Source organism: Myotis brandtii, unplaced genomic scaffold (assembly GCF_000412655.1).
Source record: "Myotis brandtii unplaced genomic scaffold, ASM41265v1 scaffold436, whole genome shotgun sequence".
Classification (NCBI taxonomy): Eukaryota; Metazoa; Chordata; class Mammalia; order Chiroptera; family Vespertilionidae; genus Myotis; species Myotis brandtii.
Window position 1 is genome coordinate 1744499 of NW_005366679.1, and position 27406 is coordinate 1771904.

Below are 27406 nucleotides of genomic sequence, written 5' to 3' on the forward strand. Positions count from 1 at the left end.
CTGGCCCGCGGGCCGTAGTTTGCCCACGGCTGGTTTAGAACCTGCCATGGCAAGAATGGAAGAGTCTTGTGAATTGCTTAGATGACACAAACTCAAGAACCCCAAAATGAATCCAATTGTTAGTGTTTCATTAAACTATTTTTACAATTCTCCTTATTGATTACATAGTTGAATAAAAAATTTAAACCAGGCCAAGACAGTGAGGAATAAGAAAGTCCCAGGGAGGTCGGAAGAGACCTTTTTAAAGGAAGTGTTGCTTTGACTAAGTGTTCCATTTATACTCAACCAGAGCTACCAATATGAAACAGTATTTTTAAAATAAAAAAGGAGCCTATACAATTTAAATTTTTCATTTTAGATAGCAAAATAGCAGTTTTAGAAGCTTGTATATATTTTTTTCTTTTCTGCATGTGGAAACAAGGGGAACAATAGAAGAAATGTGATAAACATAATATTTTAGATTATTTTAACAAAAGTGTACAAACTGCAAAAAGAATGTAAACTTTAAACTATAGGTATAAATATATCTTTTACCAGATTTATTTTTCTAAGCACCACCCCCCCCCCCCAAAAAAAAAAAGTTTGGGCCTACCAGTGATTTTTACCTAAGTTCACTGACAAGGTCACTATTTTTGAGTTAGAATAATGTCCAGAGGTATTTACTATTAAAAACTTGCCACGCATTCTTTTTTCTTTTTTCCTGCTTGATATTTGCCCCTATTTTTCATTCTCCTCTAATTTTCTCTTCTCTTCCTTCTGCCAGCCTCTGTGGGGCCCTCTTTTTTACATCCCGCTCTCCCCTCTTTCTCTGGTTTCATTTCTCCAACCTCCTCAGTCTCTGAAATCACCTTGCCTGCTCTCAACCTCCACCTGCAGGCACCTGTTCTCGGGTATTACTTAATGCAGGGCTCCATGTGGAAGGAGGGCTCAGGTGGCCAAAATGCTCCTTTTTGCTCTGGAGGAAGAAGCTGTCCTGCCCGGCCTGTGCGTATACGAAGGGGCTGAGGCAGGACAGGCCCGGAGCAGTGGTGTGGCTGCCTGCCCGGAGGAACTGGTTTGTCATAATTCCCCAGAGCAAACTTTCGGGCTCCTCACGTGTATCACACCTCAGTTTTCTTATGACCTAATCATGCTTCCTGGAATCTTGTTTTTCTCTCTGTTACAGTAGTCTTGTACAGGTTGCTGGTTTGTAACTGATGACTTTTAGGTTAAAGGAATATTTCACCCTTTAAAACTACCCTCTCTTCCCCCTCAAAAAGCAACGACTAGTACTTTAGCTGGGGAATTTGTTTTATTTTTACGATCAGATGAAGTACTCTTAATCCCTCAGTAAGCTAGGTGTCCTCTGTCTAGGTCTCTAAGCCCACACGTTTCATTCTCTTCCCCTTAAGATTTCCGGGTCTGTGAACTCATCAGTCCTTTTGGATGAAGATGTGAGTGGCCTGGAAATTCTTGCTGATGACCTCACCTGCAGAGATTGTGGGCATGGAGCCTGGATATTCATCTGCCAGGACTCCGTGTCAGGCAGGAAATCCTGTGAAATTCTTGTTCAGGGTTAACCAAATGGGAGAGGCTCTGAACAGTTTCATTCTGGCCATCTCCTCCCTTATTAAGTGTCTGACGGAGCCTTTTTAGGCATGAATTCTTGCTGATACGCTGACCCAGGGTCAGGATGGTGGATGCAGTAAAACATATGGAGACTTGGTATAGAGACCTGGCATTAGAAGGGGTCTTGCCCAACCCTAGAAAAAGAAGGTGGTGGGAGGGGGTCCCTAACCCTCATGATATCATGATTAAGAGCATGAGCCCGGGAGTTGGACAGGCATGGATACAGATTCTGGCTTTGCTCCCTACTTAGCTTGTGATCTTGGGTCCCCAGCCTCAGTTGTTATTCTCATCTGTGAAATGGGGATAAGAATAGTATCAACTTTCTAGAGTTTTTATGCGGGTTTGGTGGGAAAACAGGTGTAAAATGTTTAGCACATTTCCTAGCATACGGTAAATGTTCAGTAGTTGCTCATTTTAATATTGCTTTGGGACTCTATTTTTATATTGTGTTCCAACTTTTTCCAAACATTAAATGAAAGACAGTAACATGTGGTTGTCTTGGTTTCCATGACAACACAATGTAGAGAACTGTGTGCACAGCCTTCTTCACACTACGATATGCATCACACCCCTGGAGTTCATGGACACTGTGCGAGGTGGACAGGAATCATTCCAAGGCTACCGTTTTCCAGATCCTCAACTTCTAGTTCTTCTCCTTTCTAAAACTGAGGCTGCATCTGCAGTTAAGGGTTACCCAGGTCTTTTTCACAGCCTCTTCTTTCACATTTGCCCTTTTGCCATTTTACCAAAGTAAGGCACCCCTCTTGCCCATCTCAACTCTTACTACCATGCGTGGCCCCAAGGTGTCAGACCACGGGGGCGTAAAATAAAAGGGGGTCAGTGTGAAACATTTTCAGTGAAGCCTCCTTTCATTAAGCCACCGTAAGCCCCTCCATCTTACTAAGAGTTGCATCCTCAGTAACATGTTACTCTTAAGGCTTAGTGCATTAAAATTGGAAGTAATTATGTTGTTTTGATCATATACTATTAATATTTGTGGTGGTTATATAATCCAGAACAATCTCTTTTATACTCAAAGCTAAATGGTTACAGGGAATTTTAGAAAATTATGTTTAAAGTTACATTTTTGCTTTCAAGTGTACTAGCGTGACTAATAAGATACCCAAACACATAGAATTACTATGTTACATTAGGAAATTTGGGGGGGAAATTGACATAGAAATGTGATTTCAAGGAGAAAGAGTTTGAGTATAAAATCTCCAAGGGAAGCTTATTTACTTTTAAATGGATGATGGTGGATATCAGATCGTTATGATTTTTATATTCCATTGAATACATTTAAAAGACCACAGTAGCACACATTTAAAATGTCTAGATTGACAATTAGCAGTAAAATACATCTTTAAAATTATTTAATTTAGGATGAAAATATGAGACGTGAACTTAAATATAGGTCTAGCTCAGCAGGTGTGGGTCAAGATCCAAGAATTCGCCAGTTCAATTCCTGATCAGGGCACATGCCCAGGTTGCAGGCTTGATCCCCAGCCCCAGTAGGGGCCATGCAGGAGGCAGCTTTCTCATTGATGTCTCTATCTCTCTATCCCTCTCCTTTCCTCTCTCTCTCAAAATTAATAAAAATATATTTTAAAAATAAGTTTTTTAATTTTATTTTATTGTTTTCCATCAGCATTTATTCCCCCATACCCTCTTCCACCTCCACCTTAACCCCCTGCAATTTGAGGAGGTATGAGACTCCAAAAATTCACATGTACTGAATTCAACATTTTGCATAAATTTCTCTTAATTCATTTTTGAAAGGCATAAAGTTATGCCTTACATAAAACAATTATTAAAGTGAATGAACTCAAAACTCTTTTTCCCCCCACCAGGTGAAAAGAAATGGATTATCTCAGACAGTTAGCCAGGAGGAAAGAAAGAGACAAGAGGTATGTTTTCTTCCGGCAGATGCTTTATAGCAGGGGTGGGGAACATCTGGCCCGTGAGCCGTATAAGGCCTGCAAAACCATTTGGTCTGGCCCTGCCAAGGCATTAGGGGTGACTTAATTAAATACTTGACCAAATATAGTGGGCTGCTTTTTAAGATGGTAATTTTGTATGGCTTGTGAATGATGTTATCAATATTTAAATGGCCCTTGGCAGAAAAAAAGGTTCCCCACCCCTGCTTTAGAGCTCTGAAGCATGCGTGTGCTTCCATCTACTGTGTGCACTTGCTCAAGTGCTTTCCTTAGCAAATGTATGAAATGAATACAGGTGTGGAAGGAATAAAATTTCAGAAGACGTATGTGGTCATTGTCAAATACAACTGCATATAAGCTCCCAGGAAAGAATGTTTTAAAATATCCTGACGTTAACTTAAAAACAGAGCACCTAGTCCAGGTATTTAAACTGGAATGAAAAAGGACGTTAGTAAAAAAAACTGGTGAAATCTGAATAAAGTATGTACGTTTGTCTGTAGACTAAATGTAATGTACCCAGGTTATGTGATATACCCTGGCTAGGGGAAGCTGGGTGAAGGAAACACAGGAACTCCGAGCCCCCTTTTCGATATTTCTGTAAAGCTAAAACTATACCAAAATAAAACTTTACTTAATAAAAATAAAACATAACAATAGGGTTTCACAACTTGAAGTTTAAAATAACTGCGGTTTAAGAAAATTGCTTGTTGTGATAATACTGTGAAGGTCTCAAAGCATTTTCCACCTGTCTTATGCATATTACTACGGATTTCTATAAGTTTATGCATCTACATGCATATGAGTTAATCTTACAAAGGTCATGTTGTATCCTTATTTCATTGGCATGGAGTAAAACAACAATATAAGGACACATTATATTGCCATTTTTTAAAGTTATGACATTGATATAACCATCACTGAGAATTAAATTATATTTATAATTTTTTTCTTCATTTTTTTAAAAGTAAAGAAAATAAAACTTTCAATGAAGTAGACGTCCTATATTCTTATTCTCAGTCCTCTACCCTTATTCTCAACCCCAGAGGCAACTATAATTATGAATTAATGTATAACTGTCCAATCGGTATTTTTAAATCAGTATTTTTAAATGTATTCTATAGATTTATATACATGTACTGGTGTGTGTGTGTTTAACTGTCCAATCGATATTTTTAAATGTTTTCTATAGATTTATATACATGTACTGGTGTGTGTGTGTGTGTGTGTGTGTGTGTGTGTGTGTGTGTTAAAACATAGATAAATGATATGATTCTGAACATACTTTTGGTTACTTTTTACATTCAACATTGTTTTTGAGATTTATCCATGTTAATGCGTATTAATCTAGATCACTCATTCAGACCACCTTTTTTTCTTTTTTTGTTAATCCTCACCTGAGGATATTTTTCCATTGATTTTTTTAGAGAGAGTGGAAGGGAGAGGGAGAGACAGAGAGAAACATCCATGTGCGAGAGACACATCGATTGGTTGCCTCCTGCATGCCCCCCGACCAGGTCCAGGGAACCTGCAACCAAGGTACGTGCCCTTTACCGGAACCGAACCCAGGACCCTTCAGTCCGAGGGCCAATACTCTATCCACTGAGCCAAACTGGCTAGGGCAGACCACCTTTTTAAAAAATATATTTTTATTTATTTCAGAGAGGCAGGGAGTGGAAGAGAGATATAGAAACATCAGTGGTGAGAGAGAATCATTGATCAGCTGCCTCCTGAATGCCTTGTGCACTGGGCAACCAAGCTTATGTGCCCTGACTGGAATCGAACCATGACCTCCTGGTTCATAGGTCGATGCTCAACCACTGAGTTACGCCAGCTGGGCAGTACCACCTTTTTAAAATCTGTTTTCCAAATGATGGACCGTAGGTGACATGTTTTTTCCTTTATTATTCGCATTGTGGTATAAACAATGTTTCTCTTTCCCTGTGGACAAATTCAAGAGCTTCTCCAGAGACCTAATTCCATTTGAACATTTCTGTTTTTTTAATCCTTTTCTATTTGAAGCTATTCTATTTTCCTTATATTTTGAAAATATTTATTCAGATTTGCGATATAAAAAAAGTTGTGACAGCAGCAACTCTACCTTTATGGTTTCTTTCTATTCCATATAGCTATTTTTAGCAGGGGTAACCTGATTTGCCATTAAGTAGTTAATGGCTCTGTTGTAGGTGTTTTCACAATTACATTAACTCTATTATATGCAAGTACCACTTAGTCATCTTTTCCTATGATCTATTCTGTATAGTTCATTAAATCTTTTTATTCAAATCTTCATATTTTGGATTTTATTATAAAATTCTTTAATTTTTAAAATATTTTCAGTCATTCCAAATGTGCCATATCCATCAACAACCTGAACTCCCTTAGTTTTGGCTAGGAAGTGACAATTTTCTTTAGTTGGCATTGCACTTCCTGGAGATAATCATATTGATGGACTGATATCTGTGTTACAGAATTACATAAGAAACAGGTTCAGTGAGACGCCTAATGTGCTTACTCTTTACTCTTTAGAATGTTCTATCACTTAAATCCCTGAACACAACCAAGGCTAGAGCAGCACTTTGAAGTAAGACTTCCCTAAAAGCTTATGGATGCTGAAAAGAGAGATGCATATTGAGATTGGCACCACTAATATGACTTGCAAATATGGCCCACCCACCAGTAGCCCGGCCTCTACCCACCCAGGCTTAGCAGCAGCACAGGGAGTCCTGGGAAGAATCTTCTGAGCAAGGGCTTGCAGGGAGGAGCCCTGGAGGGCAGGGTGATGATGGCAGTGTTACTAGGGAGGCCTCCAGGAAGGACGTGACTCTCAGGATGTCCACCATCCCTCCCTGAGGAGGAATTTCCCCTGTGTTGCCATTCTTGGAGGACCTGAAGTCGACTTTGTTAAGGGGCTAGATGAATTCCTTACCTAGGGCATTGATGTCCATCCACCTGTGAGGGTTGGCATTTCATCATGAATGAATGCTTATCAGGAAAACCACGGAGTGCCTGACACCAAGAGTTTCTGCAGAGGGTCCTTTGCTCCTTCTTGAGACACGGACAAGAGCAGAGGTGGTGGCTTGTTGAACAGACAGGAATTGCTTTCAATGTGTATGAGTTGATATGAAAGAATTCCTGAAGCGGTTAAGAGCCTTTTGAGGGTAGGTACAGTCATGCTCTCTTAGCACACCCAGAATGCTTGCTGTTATTGACTGCGGATGATTCAGATGAAAACATAGGTAGAGAAGGGCCCACAGAGACAGAGCGAAGGACTATATTTGTGAAAATTTTCCTCTGAATCCTAAGTGATGTCCGTAAATCCTTATTGTCCCAGAGCAACATGCTTTGAAAGCAGGGCTGCGGGAGATGACCCCAAAGATTAATTAGTGTCACACTGAGATTTTATCACATGCCCTAGCTTCCTAATATAGATCCTACCCCATGGCAAAGTACAACCTCAGGATGCAATCTCAAGTTATCCAAGTGATGATTTCATTGTTTCATATTTACACTATGGGCAGTGACTCTCTCTCTCAAGATTTGGGTATAAGTGCCTTATATAAAGACAGTAGTTTGGTGATACAGTTTTCTTTATTATTATTTTTTTTGTAAATATCTTTTATTGTGTGTATGTTTTTAGAGAGAGAGAGAGAGAGAAACATCAATGAGAGAGAAACTGGGGACAAGCCCCCAATGCGGACATGTACCCTGACCGGGAATCAAACCGGTGACCTCCTGGTGCATGGGTGGATACTCAACCACTAGCCACACTGGCTAGGCATAATACAGTTTTCTTCATGCTTATCTTTTTGTACTTTTCAAGATATTATATTCACCCTTATGCTATCAGCAGAATTATGGGAGTTATATTTAGTTCTTCAGTTACTAGAATTAATAATATATTTCTTTTTCTTCCTTACCAGGCTATCTTTGAAGTTATATCCTCTGAACATTCATATTTACTCAGCTTGGAGATCTTGATACGAATGTTTAAAAATTCTAAAGAACTGAGCGATACAATGACCAAAACAGAGAGTCACCATCTTTTCTCCAATATTACAGACGTCTGTGAGGCAAGCAAAAAGTAAGTTCCCTTTTATTTGCCTTCGGTCATGCCAAGACATTACTTACTAACAGACACCTGTGTTATCTCAAAAGGAAGGCATTTGTGGACATGAAATCTCTCATTTACTCAATTGGCTTTTATCTTTATTCTTTGAAATAAATTTAAAGATAGGTTTCAGGTTGTTGACATATAGACGGATGCTAAGTGTGTAATTAATTGTCACAGCAGACTGTGTTATCTAAGGTCTCTTCATTCCTTCTCTTCCCTCATTCTCCTCACTCTTTTCATTTTCAATTATGCCAATGATAGAACAGCACTTAGTTGGGAAAGAAAAAAGTAACTAACAATCATGCCAAGCAAATACAAAAGTGATTTTGTTTACATTTTCATGTTCTTATATTTGTTCATATATTATTATTCTGTTCACATAAACACTATTTTTGAAATGCGTTTATAAGGCCCATAATGATTTCTATAGGTTTTTCCATATGTAGCATTTCATAAGCGCTGCTGGAAGAGTTTTCAGTATCATGTTTAATGAGTGCAGGAACTCGGTATACCAGCATTGAGCTTTTATGTGCTTCTTAGCAAACTACACAGCCTGCGCTGCAGCCACGTACCAGAAGTGCACTAAAGCGAACCATATGAAGCTGCTGTTTATGGACTGAATATCGGCAATTTTATGTGGTTGGGTCCAAGTTGGATTTACTGTACAACTAATAAAGCTTAAGCTTTAAGCCTTCTTACTTATAAGGGTACCTTTTAAGTAGTTGCTTTGTGCCTAACTTTTTTCGTAAATAGAGGACCTACAAGTTGGACAGTCTTTAGGATGGACAAAACTGGTGCTGCCCTGGTGTGAATATTCCTTATGAATCCGAACATTGTTCTTCTGTCACTTCAGGGAGGAGCCAAGCAGTCACGATAGCGTGTTCACGTATGTCTGCTGGCTCCGTCACTGTATGCAAGGTGTACTTTTCTTTCGGGCTACAAGGTTGAACATCCATGCTAAACAGATCAGCACATGGGCAGATCACTGAGCTCTCCAAATGTTTCATGATAGTGGCACAGCTGCAGAGGCCAGATTCTGGCCCCAGAAAAGATCCTGGCAATCTTGTTATTGACATGGGTACTTAAAATACACATTTGGAGGATCTGCTGGGCCTGAGGGACAGTGTGCCTGTGGTGTGGGGGTGGGGTTGCTGGTAAATCCTCTTTCAGAAGCTTTTTCTGTTGCTTGTGGTCCACCCATTGGTGCTTTTGGTACCAGTCTTGCCAGTTTTTTTGAAAAATATTTTTATTGATTTGAGAGAGAGAGGGAGAGAGAGAGAAATATCAATGTGAGAGAGTAGCATCAATCAGCTGCCTCCAGAATGCCCCCCACTAGGGATTGAGCCCGTAACCTGGCATGTGCCTAGAGCAAGAATCGAACCAGCGACCTTGTGCATGGGACCAACTGAGCCACACCAGCCAGGGCTGTTTTGCCAGTTTGGGTAAGAGAAATGAAGCTTTCTTTTCTCCCTTCAGGGAAGATATCTTTCCTCCCTTACATGGTGTGTCCCTCTTCCAAAGGTATTTAGATTTCAAAGTGAGTCTGTTTCATTATAACTTGTACTTCAGTTGAAGGAAAACAAAGCTCCAAATTAGCTACATCACTATGAAGAATTATTACTGTTTTGATAACTGTAAATTGCAAGTCATGATTTTAAAATAGAAATGTTTTCCGAAAACCCTCATGGCATGTTTTTACTCCAGTGTGGAATTGTGCTTTGAATCATGTGGCCATTGGTCAGCTTCTCGCAGTGTCTTAATGACTCCAGAGAAAGCTTTCAGTAGATTCTGGTTGTTAAGTAACAACAGTTCGTTTGAGCTGAGGATGCTTCCTTAAGTCTTTGGGCCTCGACAGTACTGCCTGTGTGTCGGCATGGTGCAGAAGGAGCCGGGGTTCCAGCAGTCACTTCTTTCTGTGATTAGTTAACCTCGATCAGGTTGCTTCTTCTCCAGATCATTTTTTAAAAATATAGTTTTGTTCCTTTTTTAGAGGAAGGGAGAGGGGTAGAGAGATGGAAACATGGATGAGAGAGAAACATCGATCGACTGCCTCCTGTACGCCCTCCATTGGGGTTCGGGCCCTCAACCCAGGCATGTGCCCTGACTGGGAATCAAACCGTGACCACCTGGTTCATGGGCCAATGCTTAACCACTGAGCAACACTGCCTGGGCCAGATCATTTCTTATCTATAAAAAGGGTATAAAAATATTCACCATTGGTTAACCCTGAAATAAGTCATTTCATTTAAATTAATAGATTTAAATTTTATTTTAATCATTTATAAAATTTAAATATTTTATGCTTTTGTTAAGCAAATTTTCATTTCTATGGTAGCTTATAGGAAGTGGCTATTCTGGACCATTTTTTTTTTTTTAATTAAAAGCAAAACTCAGAAACTTTTCATTCTCCATTAAAAATAAATAAATAAATATCCTTTTCTTTACATTTTTGTTTTGTTTTTTACTTGAAATGTAATGTTGTAATTTGGATAGCTGCCTGTGTGATATTTTCTGTTGTATTTCAACTAGAATCTGCTTCTTCATATAATCTTATGTCTGCTTTATAATAACATAGTGCACACGTTTATTTAATTCAGTTTGAAAACCCATTTACGTATCTGAAACACTCAGAGACAGCCTTTTAAAAATGTAAAGTGCTCAGAGTGTTGGCAAAGCCCATTTATTATGTAATGCCTATTTGTTGAATTTCCAGCATTCGGTCTCCAAGAATGACTCTCAAGTGATAACTATTTAATGTGCTGCCCACGACAGAGTTTCCAGTCCTAAGAAAATGTCAAACAGAATCTTGAGTAGAACAAATGGTCGGTGTCTGGATTGGGTATGACTGATTAAGTATGGCCTGTTAAGTGCTATGTGACTTTCACCTAATGAGAAATGGTAGCTCTAGGTGCTAGGGTATGTCGTGTAGGTTGAGGTCAGAACATGCTCAACTTTCAACTTAACAGTGTGGCATCCGGTCCCCTTTATGGTGGTAGTTCAGGCTCTTTACCGCCCATAAATAATACCAAGAAGCCCTTTTACGGGAGATGACAGGGACAGGATAATTCTGATTCTGGTTGTGTGTGTGTGCGTGTGTGTATCAGTGACAGGTCCATACTAAATTCTTTTTTTTATAAAGAATTGCTCCTTGCAGTGAACCCTATGGGACCTCCTATTCTGCAAGGTGCCTGGGTTCTAGAGCATATTAGCTGATGGCATCTGCCCAGTGGCTGTTGGGCCCCAGGCGGACATTCCCAGCATGTGTGCACAGGCACCCACTGCAGGGCACATCTCCCGAAATCGGCAGGTCCGTTGGGTCAGGCTGGAGGTTATGGGCACAAGGGCGGGTGGGCATCAGAGCTGAGGAAGGTGAAGGCCTCCGTGTGCCCTGCTGAGGCTGTGTGCAAACATTGCGGCCTTAAATAGGGGACTGAGGTGGTGGCCTGGAAGGTAACTGTAAAATCTAAGGCGTTAGAGAGGATCTGGAGATGGTGAAATATCAGAGGCCTTTCCAGGAACATAGCCAGAGATGATGGGAACCTGATAGGGAGTTGGAAAGAAAGGACTTGAGGGATGTTTAGAACATAGAATCTTGAGGCCGTGATGAGAAACGGGGAGGAGTTTTGTCTGCCTGCCGGGTTTCTGCCTTGCTGACTGTGGATGGAGGTTGTGTTGGCCAGGATAGAAGAGAGACAGGTTGGGGCTTCGCGAGGGAAACAAGAAAGTCAATTTGGGGCAGGTTTGAAGTGATTGTGAAGCCTGAGGGGAAGCAGATTAGAGAAAAATCTTGACTGGAGATGTAGGATTTGAGTCATAGGGGTGGTTCTCCATGAGACGCTAGAGCAGTGGTCCTCAACCTTCCTAATGCCGCCACCCTTTAATACAGTTCCTCATGTTGTGGTGACCCCCAACCATAAAATTATTTTCATTGCTACTTCATGACTGTAATTTTGCTACTGTTATGAATCGTAATGGAACTATCTGATATGCAGGATGTATTTTCATTGTTACAAATTGAACATAATTAAAGCATAGTGATTAATCACAAAAACAATATGTAATTATATATGTGTTTTCCGATGGTCTTAGGCGACCCCTGTGGAAGGGTCGTTCGACCCCCAAAGGGGTCGCGACCCACAGGTTGAGAACCGCTGCGCTAGAGCTTGTAGCATTGGTTTTTAAGTGATGGTGGCTGTATTTACTCCCTAGGGGCATTGGGAAATGCATATTTGGTTGCCCCAGTGACTTGGTGGTTCTACTGGCATTAGTAAGTGGGGGCCAGAGGTACAGGCACCCTGCAGTTGGCACAACAGTCCCACACGAGCATGAGTTGTCCCACCCAAAGACTGGCAGTGCCCTCCTTGAGACGCATGCATAGAGTAAAACAAAAGAGAGAGAAAAACCAAGGTCAGAATTTTGGCACAGAAATACCTGAGGACCCTGTGGGCTGGGGTAGAAACGAAGTAAATAGGATAAGAACTGCATGGATTTCTCTCACAGCCTCTCCGAGGTGGAGGCTCCGTTCTCTGTTTAATGCCCCTTCCTCCTCCCGTCGCCCTCCCTGTCAGTGCCATGGGCTTGGCAATTGTTTTCTTTGTAACCCTCTTTAAAGGTGTAATTGGGGCCCGGCTGGTGTGGCTCAGTGGTTAAGCATCAGCCTATGAACCAGGAGGTCATGGTTCGATTCCCAGTCAGGCACATGCCTGGGTTTCAGACTTGATCCCCAGTGTGAGGTGTGCAGGAGGCAGCCTACCGATGATTCTTTCTCATCACTGATGTTTATATCTCTCTCTCCCTCTCCGTTCCTCTCTGAAATCGATAAAAATATATTTAAAAATAAAAATAAATAAATAGAGATGTAATTGGGCAGGTAGCTGTATTTGTTCCCCTCTTTTCTTTTTCATGGGATGAGTAGAGCTAGATCCTTTAAGTGTGGGCTGTATCAGTATGTCTTAGGTCAATGTCATACTGATCTCCCAAATCTGGACCTACTTCCTTCCACCTTAACTGTGTTAACTTCCCTGTCATTCAAACTCATGAAATCTCCCTGGACTCATGATCTCCCTGTCTTTTAAGGACAAAAGAAGACTTAAAAGCCTAAGCATCCCATGTAAAAGGATTATTAGCTAATTGGTTTCGAAGTGAGTGGGCTTAATTCATAACTAAACACCGTATGTAGTGTATGTTTTGCATATTTGTACACATCCTTGGATGATTCTTTTTTGTGTTCTGCTTCATATAGCTATGTTCATTTAGAATAATTCATACATAATTTCATATTAATGGAAAAAGACTTACAAGTATGACTGATACGAATGCATTTGTAAGAGACTATGATCTAATTCCCATTGTTTTTGAATTTAAGATGTCAATACTAAAAGACTGATACTATCAGGAAAGGAAATTATCTTTTGTTTACGGCTGAATATTAACCCTCCTGCTGTATTTAGAAACGCCAAGGTCTTTTGTGTTGAAAGGTTTTCTACAAAATGAAAACTAGATGAGCCTTTGTTTTGATGTTTGATAAAATGATACATTTTCACCCTCAACCCTGAGTTTTCATTCTAAATATATAGGCTATGCTGACTATTCCAGTTACATTTTTTTCAACAATTATTTGTAACCTATAAAAATACAATGCAAAAGAACTTTGCAGGACGCTTGTTTTTCTTTTTCCCATGTCAAAGTTGAAACATTTCCCGTGTTAAAGTTGAAACTTTCTTTGGAAAGTAAGAGAGAGCTAAAAAACTATGCTTGCCTTCAGTTTCCACCGAATAAAATAAAAATATCCTTTCCTATGCTTTTGTGTCCCAAGGAACTGGATTTGTTCCCCACATAAGATGAGAGACTGATGCCAAGGTCTAGTTTCTGCTTGGTGTGGGAGAGTGGATTGCAGTAATAGCGCACGTTCGGGATGGGTCTCACCCAACATTTGCTTCTCCTGAAGATTTTGTCCCCCCCCCCCAATTTTAAACAGATTATACATTTGCTTCTCCTGAAGATTTTGTCCCCCCCCCCATTTTAAACAGATTATATTAAAATTGAAATATCACAGGATACTAAATACTGCTTTAAATGCACACGCTTTAATATTATTTTATGAAATGCCTTCATATTACAACATAATGACCTTTTACTCAAATAATGACGCAGTATAGCTAGCTGCCTTGTGAAGTGTGTTTTCTATGTGATAATTGACATGCTGAACTTGAATGCCTTCACAATAAACCTTCAACAGCCCTACAATGCTAATATTAGCGTTCTATCCTTCCTGGCAGATTCTTAAAGGTACATTTTAAAAGGAAGACCTATTAAATTGAACTAGGCCAGAGAATATGGAGCTGCTTACATTGTGGAACCTGTTTAATTTTTGCCCTGAAGTCATGGCCGTTCCCATTGTTTTTCATTAGCAACTGTTCCTTCCTTACTCAATATTCAGTATGTTTACCACAGAATCTTTGGTAAATAAAGCAATTGACCTGTTTCCTTTAATATAGCAAAGAAGCTTTATTCTTCCTAAAACCAAAATTTCTTCTGCTGACGGTTAAAAGACGGTGACTTCCAAAAGCTACTAATGTTTTTATGACATTCCTTGTCTTTTTTTCTCTTTCCTGAGATGAGCAGACAAAGAACTGCATGTGAAAGTCCCCTCAAGTACTCTCTAATAACAGGGGTATTTTAGTCCACATTGTTCAGCTTTTACCCATGCGCCAAGTCTGAAGTAAAAGTAAAAGAAATAAGTAGTTATTTATGTATCATTTCAGGGAAAGAAATAAAGTCCACAGGCGTCTTCATAATAGGTGCAGTCCTTTCAGTAAAGATGGCAGGAAAGCAGTGGGGGAATCCAAAGGCTTGGCAAGGGAGATACCGCCAGTTAAAGATGACTTTGCATTCCTTCCCTTCGGAAGCCACATGAGAAATGACGGGAAAGTCAATGCACAAACGCACAAGGACAAGAGAGGGAGAGAGAGAGAGAGAGAGAGAGAGAGAGAGAGAGAGAGAGAGAGAGAGAGAGAGAAAGAGAAAGAGAAAGAGAGAGAGGGGGAGACGCAACAGCAACAACATTTGGGAACCTGAAACCTGGGTGCTCAGTAACTCTTCCAGACAATCCAAGAAAGTTCAAACTGGGAGTGAAGAAAGCCAAGAAAAACCCAGATTTAAAAGCCTGAATTTCTGGAAGGTGCAGAGTTGATAACGAAGTTGGGGTAAAGGTGTGACAAAATATAGAAAGCCTGTTGGAGACGTACTCAGATCCCAGACCTTTCTTCAGTTTCACACAGATGGATGGTACCCAGGTTTACCCCAGCTGAAGGCAAGATAGATGACCTCTGAACCTGAAGGCCCAGGCCCCAGTGAGGAAGGGTGTGCTGGACAGGGCATAGGGATATAGTGACGGTTGACACCTGGAGCCTTCTGCCCAGCCTCCCTTTGCAACACCGGTAGTCAGGTACCTGTGCACCTTTTGCCCTATTTTTGGCAAATGGTGGTTGGCATTATTTGGGTTAAGTAACATTTTATCAATAATATTTATGTTCAAATTAAATACATTATTATAATCATTATCATTATTGAGTTTTGCAGGAAGCAACAAGCTAAAGGTTATAAAACCTCAAATTTTAAAAAATATCTCTCTTTCTGTAACAGTATAGGCAAGTACTTACTAATTCTAAACCTTAGTTTCTCCATGTATCTAGTGGGGATGAAATTATAGCTAATCTCCTAGGTTGTTATGAGAATTAAATGAGATAATACATGTAAAGTACTTAGCGTAACACTGCATAAGCTCTCACATAGCAGTGATTTTGTTGATATATTTACTGTCATTTTGATCATCTGTGTCTGATCTTCTGTAATAGCTCTGGGTTTTGTATTTATTGGCTTTTGTGTGTATGTCCCCTCTCTGTCTATCTCTGCCGGCATTGGTCCAAGACCAGGTTAAAGCACAGGTCTTGGTTACAGAGATTCCAGCACAGTGATGTGCATGGGTATGTTTTACAGCATTGTAGCAATCATCTTTATTTTGACTTGGAATGAAATAAAAATAAATGGATTCTTCCCTAGGCGTAAGGCTTGGGAGTTGTGTTTTAGGTTAGCACTAGCGTCTGAGCTGTTTCCTTGCTCCCTGTCTGGTGTTTGCCTTGGAGTTGTAGAATCCTTGGACCAGTGCTTCTCAATAGGCCCAGACATGCTGCAGCTGCCAGTTACGCTGTTCTGGTTATTTTTTGCAGACATTTGGGGCTACTACATGCTTTTTTTTGGCCTTTTTTTGCATTGCTTTTGCAAGCTCTAAGAGTCCATGGATTCTGAGCTGTTAACATGGAGATTTAAACTTGGATAATGATCCTGGTTGGGACAGATGTAAGTGTTACCAACTGTAGTCATTAGCTGTTATCAATCTTAAGCTAGGGTAGAATTTTGTGGAAAAAGAAAGAATGGCCGGGGTTTAGTTGCAGTATTTCATCTGCATTGCATTTACAGCTGTGGATTTTGAACCATTACATGGGTTTTTGACTCTGCCAGTTGTGAGTTAAACAAGCAGGACCACACAGTTTTTCTGGCCGATGGAAAAGATTTTAATGTAAACTTTGTGGTCTAGCCAAGTTAAATCTAGCACTTGATTTAAGCACAAGGCACATGGTTGATGAATTAACGTTCAAAAACAAGCTCTCCTAAGCTTTTTGATTACTTGTTGATCCTGGGCTATTGCCTTTAATTGTTATGCATTAATTATTATCATCTGGGCATCAGTTTTGCCTTTTTCCAACAGTTCATATTTCATCTGATTTAATCCTGTATAGCATTTTGTGAAGTACCAGCATTTTACTTTTGCAGCTCAGAAGACTTAGACCTAAATTAATTATGTGAATTTGCTTCATTGATTCATTCATTCATTCATTCAAATAGAATGGAAATTAGCCAGGTTTTTGATTCTTTCCCCTAGACCCGTGGTCGGCAAACTGCGGCTTGCGAGCCACATGCGGCTCTTTGGCCCCTTGAGTGTGGCTCTTCCTAAGCCTTAGGAGTACCCTAATTAAGTTAATAACAATGTACCTACCTATATAGTTTAAGTTTAAAAATTTTGGCTCTCAAAAGAAATTTCAATCGTTGTACTGTTGATATTTGGCTCTGTTGACTAATGAGTTTGCCGACCACTGCCCTAGACCACTTGTTCAAATATACAAATATTTGAACATATTTTTCCGAGGATATTTTGCCATTGATTTTTAGAGAGAGTGGACAGAGAGAGAGAAACATCAATGTGAGAGAGACATGTCCACTGGTTGCCTCTGCACTCGCCCTTACCAGGGTGGGGGATTGAGCCTGCAGTGGAGGTACCTTTGACCCAGAATCCTTCAGTCTGCAGGCCAATGCTCTATCCACTGAACCAAACAGGCTAGGGCCCAAATATATATATTTTAAGTGCAGTTGAGGGTTCAGTCTAAAGAGCTCAGTTTCATTTTAGGCCTCTTCTAAGGATTACCCATCTGAAAAATTATTAGGATTCACTCTTTGTGGTGTACATCACCCCTGGAGCTAGTCATAGAGAGTGATTAGGCTTTTGTCTTATTTTGAATGTTGTGACCTCGTAAAATGTGGAGGCCTTAAAAGCAAAGAGCAGCTACTTTTCTGACACAACCCTGTGCCACACCATAGACATCCTCGGTCTGTCATTTCCCTGTGGCCACTGTCCCCGGGCGAGGGCTGCTGTCCAGTGTCTTTAGCATAAGCAGTCTCGCAGTGTGTCTCCATGGGGGAAGTTCTTCAGAACGAAGCTCATTGATTATAAAAGTGTCTATGGTTCCTATATAATCAGACATCCCAACATGCAACAATACAGTAAAATCAAAAAGATATCAAAGTAGTTTATCTTAAACTTCTTAAATTGCTTTTATAGTGATTTGAGGAAGAAAAATTTTGGAACACGCTGACTGAGTTCAGATGATAGTTTTCTGCTGCTGCTTCTGAAAAAAAATTGAATGTTTCCAAAATAAACTTTCATATAAAATGAGTTTGCAAGTTTTTCTTAGTGCTTAAATGAGAAAATTCTTCGTTCCCTACGTGAATGAATACTCAGCAACCTCACAGCACACAATTTTAATTTTTTAAAATATAAATTTGGTGTAAAACCTGTGAAAATACAATTTTCCTAAAAAATTCTGAAAATACTTTCTGTATGCTAAGAAGATAGGTGAATACTGTTTTAAATATTAATTCAGTATATTCTTACCACATTCTTGGGTTTATTTTTTTCAAGGATGTGGATTAAATCATACCAGCCTTGACGCTTTTAGATTTTATAAGTATATTTATAGAAAAAATGTCTTGAGAAAAATCATGAATGGTATTTGTTCAAGGACTTAGCTGATACTCTATCTATGTAGAGTTTTCTTTGGATTTCCAAAAGGTTTCGGGAAATGATTTGAACTTGGGAAAAAAATGTGGTGGAAAGGTTCCACAGAAATGTCAAGATTGGCTAAGATTGACCTTGTCACTTGTGGGGGATTCAGACAAAGGGACCTCTGTGGCGAGAAGACTGTCTGTGTATCGGGAGTTCATTGGAATTTCTTCCCTGGCGGAGAAGAGTGATATGAACAACCAGAACAGGGCACAATGGCCGTGTTTGTGCTTATCGCTGAGGTCGCCCTGTCACGTAACACCCACTTCTTCTGCATCTCGTGTAGATTCAGGGCCCAACACTTCGTTATACACATTTATGTTTGCCTTTGTGCGTGCATGCAGATATCTTTGAAAAAAATCCGCTGGGAAGAAGATGTTTTCCAAGACAATTTTAATAGCCATTTTCTCAAGTAGGAATCTTGCTTGAGTCCATTCTAAAAAAGATTAAAAGACAGCAGAAAAGATTAAGCCATGAAATTATTCTCTTGGATTTCGCTAACGTAGCATTAAGTTAAAGATGTGTAGGAGGGCTTTAAAAAAAATTGATATAACAGATTGGGCCACCTTTTCTTTAGTTTTAGATATCTGATAGAGTTATTTGAAAATTCACATTTTACGGGTTTTGAAATGTTATATATGGGCGAAGAGTTTGGTTCCCTTGCTTGTGTTCCTGCCGCCCCTGGGGCTGCTCTAATGAAATGCCTCCTGTTTGAACCTTTGCTTATCCCTTTATTCCTTTTTCTTTTTCGGTTCTCCTGGGCAATATCCTGTTTACTTCCACAAAAAAGCTTTTGCAATCGGATTGTAATTTTATTAATCTAGAATATCAGAATATCATTTCACCAATTTATTACTAAACTTAGAGATCGGGATATCCTTTTATAGACATTGCTGAGAAGTGCACACTAGTTGATTTTTTGTTTTTTTTTTGCTTTTCGCTCGCTAAGTATCCTTTCCAACTTGGAGGGGGAAATGTGTCATTATTTAGACTCCAAACACTCTTCCCCTGCACGTTGTTGACTAACATATATTCTTGTGGACTCTTTGAAGCACCTTCTAGTTGGAAACTCGGCTGTTCAAACTGGCGAGACGTTGGCTTGCTTTTGCCTGTTTTATTGCCAACTTCCCTGGCAGGAGCTAATTCCTAATTTGAAGACTAGTTTTTATTGATTGAATTTCTCTGTCCTGAGACTGGAGCAGGGAATCCTGTCTGGTCTTAGGCAGATGGCTTCATTCCTCTTCACGTCAGCAGCTCAGTGAGGTTTCCAGCGGCACGAGCTAACCTTGATCAGAATAACCATGGAATCTAAACCCCAGGGCGCTGAGGTCCAGGCCTGCTGTGATGCTATCACCAGCTCACAATGGAGAATTACTGACTCCTACCAGTGCTCTTTCTAGACAGTGCATTCTCCCTGTGGTATATGAACTCGGGAAACTGGTCTCACAGAGGGTGGGCTTTGCAAGCAAGCGGTACCTTAGGTTCAGAGTCTGACTTCCATTAGGGCCTGGCTGTGGCAAGAACCCTTTAGGAATGGTATGAAAAATGAAAAGCACATTGCCAGGATTTTATTTTTCCATATGAGAAAGATTGGCTACAGTAAAGATGTGAATAACCTACTAATGGGAGGATAATATGTACAAGTGGTTTTCTGAGCGTGAACATCTCGGCTATGAAAACCAGCTGGGGCCGGGGCTCCGGAGGCAGAGCTGACTTCTCCTTTCCCCTGGGAACAGTGAACACCACGTTTGAGGAAAACGTGCTGTAACATTTTAATAATCGCAGTGGGTGCATTTCTTTTAACAAGCCTGGAATTGAGCTGTAGGCCGTGTTTGACGGGGTAAAAGTGTGACATGTCCAGGAACTGCTTCGGTCCAGATGAAATGCCTGCCGTTTCCCGGGTGAGCTGTGTGCATCCTCGTCAGGGCGTGGCCCGCTGTTGATTCATCTGGAGGAGGCCACCGGGCTTGGATCCAAGAAACAGTGGGCGAGAGGTCCCGCCCACCACCGCCCAAAATAATACATAGGCATGGTGAAAATTTCAAATTCTGCCAAAGGCTATACAGTGAGCCGTGCCCTGGTACAGCTGGGTTGTGGTGTGTTCTGCATACACAGTATGGTTGTTTAAATATAACAATAACCTACCATGCCATTGTCATGCACCACTAACGAGTTACTTTTCTTTTACTCTGCAAAGAGCCAGAGTCTTAAATGAAGAATAACACTGGGTATCTTAAAAAAATTATTTTTTTATTCCATACTTCCTAAATAAGCCAAGGATTCCTCTACCCAGTCTTTTCTGTCCAGGAACTTTAAATAAATGGTTTTACATGAATTATGAAATTTATTTTCTTGGGGAGATAGTCATTGCTCTGAATATGAGATTTTTTTCTTGAATCTTATTTTTTGATAAATTGTGTGGGTGAGGTTTTTTTTTGCAGCATAATTAATACAGCAGCTACTGTGTAGCAGACATTGGAAATATAACAGTGAACATGAGAGGCAAGATCCTTGGTAAACACACACACAACAGATGCCTGACTTACTGGGTACTCCTTGAAGCAGGACCTCGGCCTGGCTTTCGGAACTAGGGAAGTGACCTTTCGCTAACCCTGACTTACTCTACTTTCTTTAGATGCTCTCTCTTCAGATTAATCTCATAGGATTAGTAGTCTTTAATAGATGTTTTAATTCAAATATAATTTAGTCTAGTCTCTCACTACATATAGAACTACTGTAGTAGTCATATGTTGTTAGTTTATATTTTCAAATAACTTCATTAAAGGGGCAACCAGAATGTATGGAATTGAACTCAATAAACCAACATTTCTGCAATTTAATTAAATGATAGTTTACAATATGAAGATCTTTAAAGAATAACAGCTTGGGTTATATCATGGTTCAATATGCTAAACATTCTTCTAGTTTGAATGCATAATTCTTCGATTTCCTTGCGTCTGAATTATTTATAAATCCTGGGATTTGGATACTATCTAGCTTAAGGAAAAGTCAATAGTAAGTTATGTATTTATATGGCTTAAACGTGCAAACACTGTCAGAGGGCATACGCTTATATAGTGAGATGTCCTGCTCACCCTCCTATCCCCCTCACCTTCTGTTAATGTATTCGATGTCTTGTTTCTCCTTCTGGAATCTCCTTTTGCAAATACAGGCCAGCACAAATGGTTTCTTATTGTCCTACCTTTTTAAAAAATTAGCATGCTGACCATATACAGTAATCTGCATCTTTTCTCTGTCATGGAAGTATTCATTTAAGCTTCTGAGAAGAGTACATGTGCCTACAGATCCCACTGGATTTGCTGCAGTGAGATGGGAACCAGGTTGCTATATTTAGCCTGATTCGGTAGCATTGAGAACTATGGGAACTTCGCTCTAAAGCAAGCATGTCAAATTCAAAGGCTAATATGGGCCCAATAAATGAAGCATGCCACCCATAGGCTGCGAGTTTGACATGCTTGCTCTAAAGCAGCGGTTCTCAACCTGTGGGTCGCGACCCCTTTGGGGGTCGAACGACCCTTTCACAGGGGTCACCTAAGACCATCGGAAAACACATATATAATTATGTAATTTTTTGTGATTAATCACAAAATTAATCACAAATTATGTTCAATTTGTAACAATGAAAATACATCCTGCATATCAGATATTTACATTACGATTCATAACAGTAGCAAAATTACAGTTATGAAGTAGCAACGAAAATAATTTTATGGTTGGGGGTCACTACAACATGAGGAACTGTATTAAAGGGTCGCGGCATTAGGAAGGTTGAGAACCACTGCTCTAAAGGAACTATAGTGAACAATGATTAGCAATGGAAAACAAAACTCAGGATGAAACCTTACTGGAATTACTATTATTTGACCCAAAGAAGAGAAGGTTTGGGCATTATTACTTTATAAATGAGAAGGGAATGTTCAAAGGGAGGTAAGATAAGTTGTGGCCCCCCACCCAGTGGGTGTCTGAGTGGGGACCTGCACTCAGATGTTGAAGACTCTGTTCTGCTGCAGGAGCTGGACACCTTTGTGAGTGGCATGTGATGTTGCGACTCCTCATTTGTGCATTCCATATTTGTGAATTTGCCTACCACTAAAATTTATTTATAACCCCTAAATCAATACTTGCTGTGCTTTTGCATTCAGACAGACATGCATTCTAATTTAATGCCACATTTTTTGTGGATTTTTTTTCCTGGTGGAGATTTTGCTATTCAAAATGGTCCCCAAGCATAGCACTGAAATGCTGTCTTGAGTTTCTAAGAGCAGGAAAGCTGTGATGTGCCTCATGGAGAAAATGTGTGTGTTAGATAAGGTTTGGTCAGGCATGAATTATAGTGCTGTTGGCCATGAGTTCAGTGCTAAGGAATCAACCATAGTATTACATAAAATGTCTTTAAACAAAAACACACATAGCCCGGCCAATGTGGCTCAGTGGTTGAGTGTCGACCCATGAGCCAAGAGGTCATGGTTGGTTTCCAAGTCAAGGCACATGTCCGAGTTTTGGGCGTGGTTCCCAGTAGGGTATGTGCAGGAGACAGCCGATGGATGATGTTTCTCTCATCAATGTTTTTATCTTTTTATCCTTCTCCCTTCCTCTCTCTGTAAAGATCAAAAAACAAATTTAAAGTCAGTGTCACCTATAGATTTTAAAAACAAACAAGCAAACAAACAAATACCACACATAGGTTATACATTGATCCATTGATGAAAATGCTGTGACTAGAGGCTTTTAGTAGCCTAGCCCTGTGTTTCCACTATGAGCAATGGTTCAGTATCCAGTAATTCAGTGTTAACAATAATTTTATAAAACATAACTACGGCAAATAATGAGAAGCGACAATAAATGCAAAATTCCTTGCTAGCTCTATTTGGATTTATTTCTTCTTATTCTGCCATTAGATACAGCAGGATTGATTTTAATTAGATGTAAAGGGGAAAATTTTCTCATTAATGAAATAACTGAGGATCTTTTCACTTTCAAAAGGCGTCCCAATTTGGAGGATAAATTACGTGTTGACGCCAGCCAGTTGTGAGAATGATTCTTAGTTACTATCAGCTAATTACCTAATCAGTAGTTACTTATGAAAATATGAGTTGGGGTGATTAATTTCTTTTTTCTTCTTCAAGATCCAAGTCGAAAAGTCCCTCCTCCTAGTTTTGGAAACGAAGAGGAGCAGGTTGAGTATTCAGATGTGGCACGAAGCTGTGTGCCCCTCACTCATTTTGTTTCCTACTCTATGAAAAAGAGCAGCGTGGCGTCTAGTTCTGGGTGCTAGCAGAGAGAGGTTATGTCTTTCCCACTGGTCAGTTCTTCCTCCAGTAAAAACTTGTGGGAAACACTACTACAGGGACTCTATGAGATCAGGGTTTTGTGAAGGAAGTTTCCATGAAACTCATCTTAAACTTTAACCCCATGAGAAGAGTCAGGGTGCCTGTGGACACCATTTGATGGAAGCAGGTATAGACTGGGGACTGCTGTCACTGCTCCTGAAGCATGACAAGGACCCTCCTTTCTCCTGGAGATCTTTCGGAAAAGCATTATTTGTCTTTCTAGCTGGGATGCTGTTAATACCCACTGATACAGAGGAACAGAAATTGAGCAATACACTTTGAGCTGTCCTTCTTCATTATGTTCATTCACAGGAGAGTTTTTTAAAAACATATATATTTTCTAGAGCCGTTTTATGTTACAGCAAAAATGAGTGTCCTGTACGGATATTTCCCATATACTTCTGACCTCCCACAAGCACAGCCCCTCTCACTGTCAGCATCCCCACCGAGTGGTACATTTGTTGCAATGAATGAACCTACATTGACACATCATTGTCACCTGAAGTCCTAGTTTACTTTATTCCGGTTCACTCTTGGTGTTTTACATTCTATGTGCTTTGACAGATGTGTGGTGACATGTATCTGCCTTTATAGTGACATGCAGAATAGTTCCATTGCTCTAAAAGTCCTCTGCTTATTCTCTGTGTACTCGCTGTGTATATGTAATCTATTCATCCCTCCCTCTCCCCAAGCTCCCAGCAGCCACTGATCTTTTTACCGTCTCCCTAATTTTGCCTTTAACAGTAGTGTTGAGTTCTTAGTGGTTATTTGTCCCACGTGTGCTGCACCTTTTCAGATGGCTACAGGATGTCTAGGGTCACTGCTGAACAGGCAGTTAGATATATTGGGGCAGTTTGAAAGGTGATGACATATTTGGGAGTGGTTGGCATATACTGGTAGATGGAATTTAAGCGATGGTGCTAGAAAAAAGAATGGAGAGAGAGAAGGAAATGCTGAGTGCCAAGCCCTGGGGCCTTCCAACACTGAGAGCTTGGGAAGACAGGGCGGGGCTGGGGCGGGGGCCCAACAAAGGAGTCTGAGAAGGAGCAGTGCCTGGGGCTGAGGAAGCATTCAATGTACCTTAAGAATGAGTTTCATCTCAGTGGAGCCCTTTTGAGGATTCATGTTTTGTACAGTGTCTGTGAGATAGAGTTCTACACAGGAAGTAGTTGCAGGAGCGTCGCTTCTCTGTGGGATCAATGGGTGAGTGATACGCCTTCAGAACCCCTTTGTCTGGGCCTGACTTTTTTGACTTCAGAGGATGATCGGATCAATTGGCATCACCCCAAACAGCATGGAGGGGTGCAGCGATTCGGCCTAAGCGGCAACGGGGCTGTTGCTGAAGTTTCGCTGTGGCCGTTGGACATGGATGTGTCTTCCCGGTTCCATTCGTTTCTGAATGAAGCACAGCTTGTGTTTAAAGACAGGGAGGCCTCGGATCCAGGTGTATAGAGCAGGTCCATTCTCAGGGACACATTTCCACCTCAAAATTGCCTTTTCTCTTCTACAAAATGAACCATCCAAGGGTTGTTTTTTGTTTGTTTGTTTTGGTCATTGGTGGTTATTTAATTTACAAAATTATTAGTTTTAGAAAAACAGCTATTGCATAAAAAAATGTACCTGTTTTTGTAACTTTACATTGCTGTTGTATCAGGGATAGACGGTGCTTTGCTAACATTGACTTGAAGTAAAACGCTTATAAGGCTCATAACTTAGCCTTTGTTCATACCTGTTTTTACATATGCGGTAGCCAAAGTCAACATTGGAGAAACTGTTAGGGCTTTACAGGCACAGTGTACTTATCATCAGAATACAGTGTGTTCAGCCAGGTGCTGTTAATACCCTCTTATGGCCTTAAATATGCCATTTCAATAAAATTTATTAGTAAGGTTTCCATGGACTTTTCCCCCCTCTTTCTCCAACCTCCCTAAAAATTCATTATGGTCCTACCGTGGACTTTTGCCAGCATGCCATAAATAATTGGACTTAGCTTTTCATCTAGTTTCTTCTGGCTCAGATTATGAGTATAAGTTGACGAGAATTTTTTACCGGTTTCAATTCACCAAGACTGCATTAAAATTACGAAGAGATGGCTGGGTATAACTTTTCTTCCCTATATTCCTCCTGTAACTGAACTGTAAAAGTTCCCAGTTAATTACAGTTCCTACAGAGATATCAGTTATTGCAGCTTGCAAATTCCAAAGCCTTTATAATGAAAGACACACATTTTACAGCCCTACATTTATTAAATCTGGATGCTAATTGCAGTAATTAATTCTTCCTCACAGTTTAAATAACATTTGGTAGGTTAATAAAACTTGTATTCCTTTTTAAAATATGTTTTTATTGATTTCTTTTTTTTTTTTAGATAGAGGGGGAGGGAGGGAGGGGAGAGAGAGCGAGAGAGAGAGAGAAACATTGATTGACTGACTCTTGCCTGCCCCTCACTGGGAATCGAGCCCATAACCCAGGCGTGTGCCCTGTCGGAGAATCGAATAGGCGACCTCTTGGTGCTTAGGATGACGCTCAGACAACTGAGCCAGATCTTTGTGGGGACTAGAAATAGTGAATTCAGAAACCTTTCTGACTTGGATGGAAATGAGCATCTTCTCAAGTATTTCTTGGCTGCTTTGTCATTTGATGATGATGATAACGATAACAACATCTACCACCATTTATTCGGCCCCGTATGCCACATACTCTGCTAAGTTCTTGCTATGTTTTGTGCTCTTTAATCCTTGCCGAGACCTATGTAGGAGATGGCATTACATCTTTTTTAGCAGATGAGAAAGAGAGTTTAAGTTGCACTCAAGTAGTAAATACGCACAGACTAAGTGATAAGCCAGAATTCAGACCCAAGTCGGACTCCAGAGCCTTCTCTAGCAGGGCGCAGATTCAAATCCCTGCCTGGGCAGCCAGGTCACAGGATGGGCATGAGATGGTTCTGAGTGGTGGGGTCACTATAAATGGGGGGATGGGGGGGAATGCAGCCCCAGCCACTGTGGCTGTTGTGGGAATATGAGCTCAGGGTTGTGATCTTCTGATATTTCAAGAAAAGTGGGAAATCTGAACATGTGGGCGTAGTCCCTTGATTTTTAAATGTTGGGAGCTCGTTCAGGTTTGTAAAATACACATGTGTAGGGCCATTCCCCTCAGCCACCTGTTTGAGCACTCTGGTACTCATTGTGTCGGTTAGATCATTTGGTCTAAATTAGCCTGACTTAATCCATGGGCCTGGTGCCCAAGCACAGAGTCACACCCCTGAAGCTCCTCAGAGACCCTCTGTATACATTTAGCAAGTGTCAGAGGACCGAGGAGGGGAGGCTATGTTTTAACATATTCAAGCGAATTCTCTCACTGGTCTTAGGGAAATGAAGCATCAAGACTTTCAAATACCTGTACCTCTCTCTCTAATATTATGTAGTTTAGGCATTAATACAGTTGTGTAATTTTAATCACACATATTTATCTTTCTTTCATCCCCGCCCTCTCTGTTAAAATTAAATGGGCACTCAGTTAAATAATAGTTCTTTGTCAAATTTTTGATAATTAGAGAAAATAAAGGATAAGGTAGATTTGCGATTTTTAATTTTAATTATATTTTTAATATAGATATATATATTTATTGATTTCAGAGAGAAAGGGAGAGGGAGAGAGAGAAACAGCAATGATGAGAGAGAATCATCGATCACTGCCTCCTGCACGCCCCCTACTGGGGATCGAGCCCGAAACCCTGGCATGTGCCCTTGACCGGAATCGAACCCAGAATCCTTCTGCCAGCTGATGCTCTACCCACTGAGAAAAACAAGCTATTGCTAGATTTTCTTTTTTACAGTATTAACATTGAAGTAAAAGCAATGCTCTTTTTTTTTTAAAAAAATGTATAGTATATATCCATACTCATTTTCTCGTATTTTTTCCCCGATTAAAAAGTTAAACTTGAGTTGGCTCCCAGGTATTATCTGGCAAGAAGATAAAGTAACTACAGAAAACTGAGAAATAC

General features: G+C 40.3%; 1 protein-coding gene across 1 annotated transcript in view; it reads left to right on the forward strand.

The window, feature by feature from the left end:
- The window catches only part of ARHGEF26 (Rho guanine nucleotide exchange factor (GEF) 26), a 124327-nt gene that overhangs the window by 24886 nt on the left and 72035 nt on the right, over nucleotides 1-27406 (forward strand). Inside the window, exons 4-5 of the mRNA XM_005874408.1 lie at nucleotides 3459-3515; nucleotides 7466-7626. Coding sequence (XP_005874470.1) covers nucleotides 3459-3515; nucleotides 7466-7626 — 218 coding nt within the window. The remainder of the gene's footprint in view (nucleotides 1-3458; nucleotides 3516-7465; nucleotides 7627-27406) is intronic.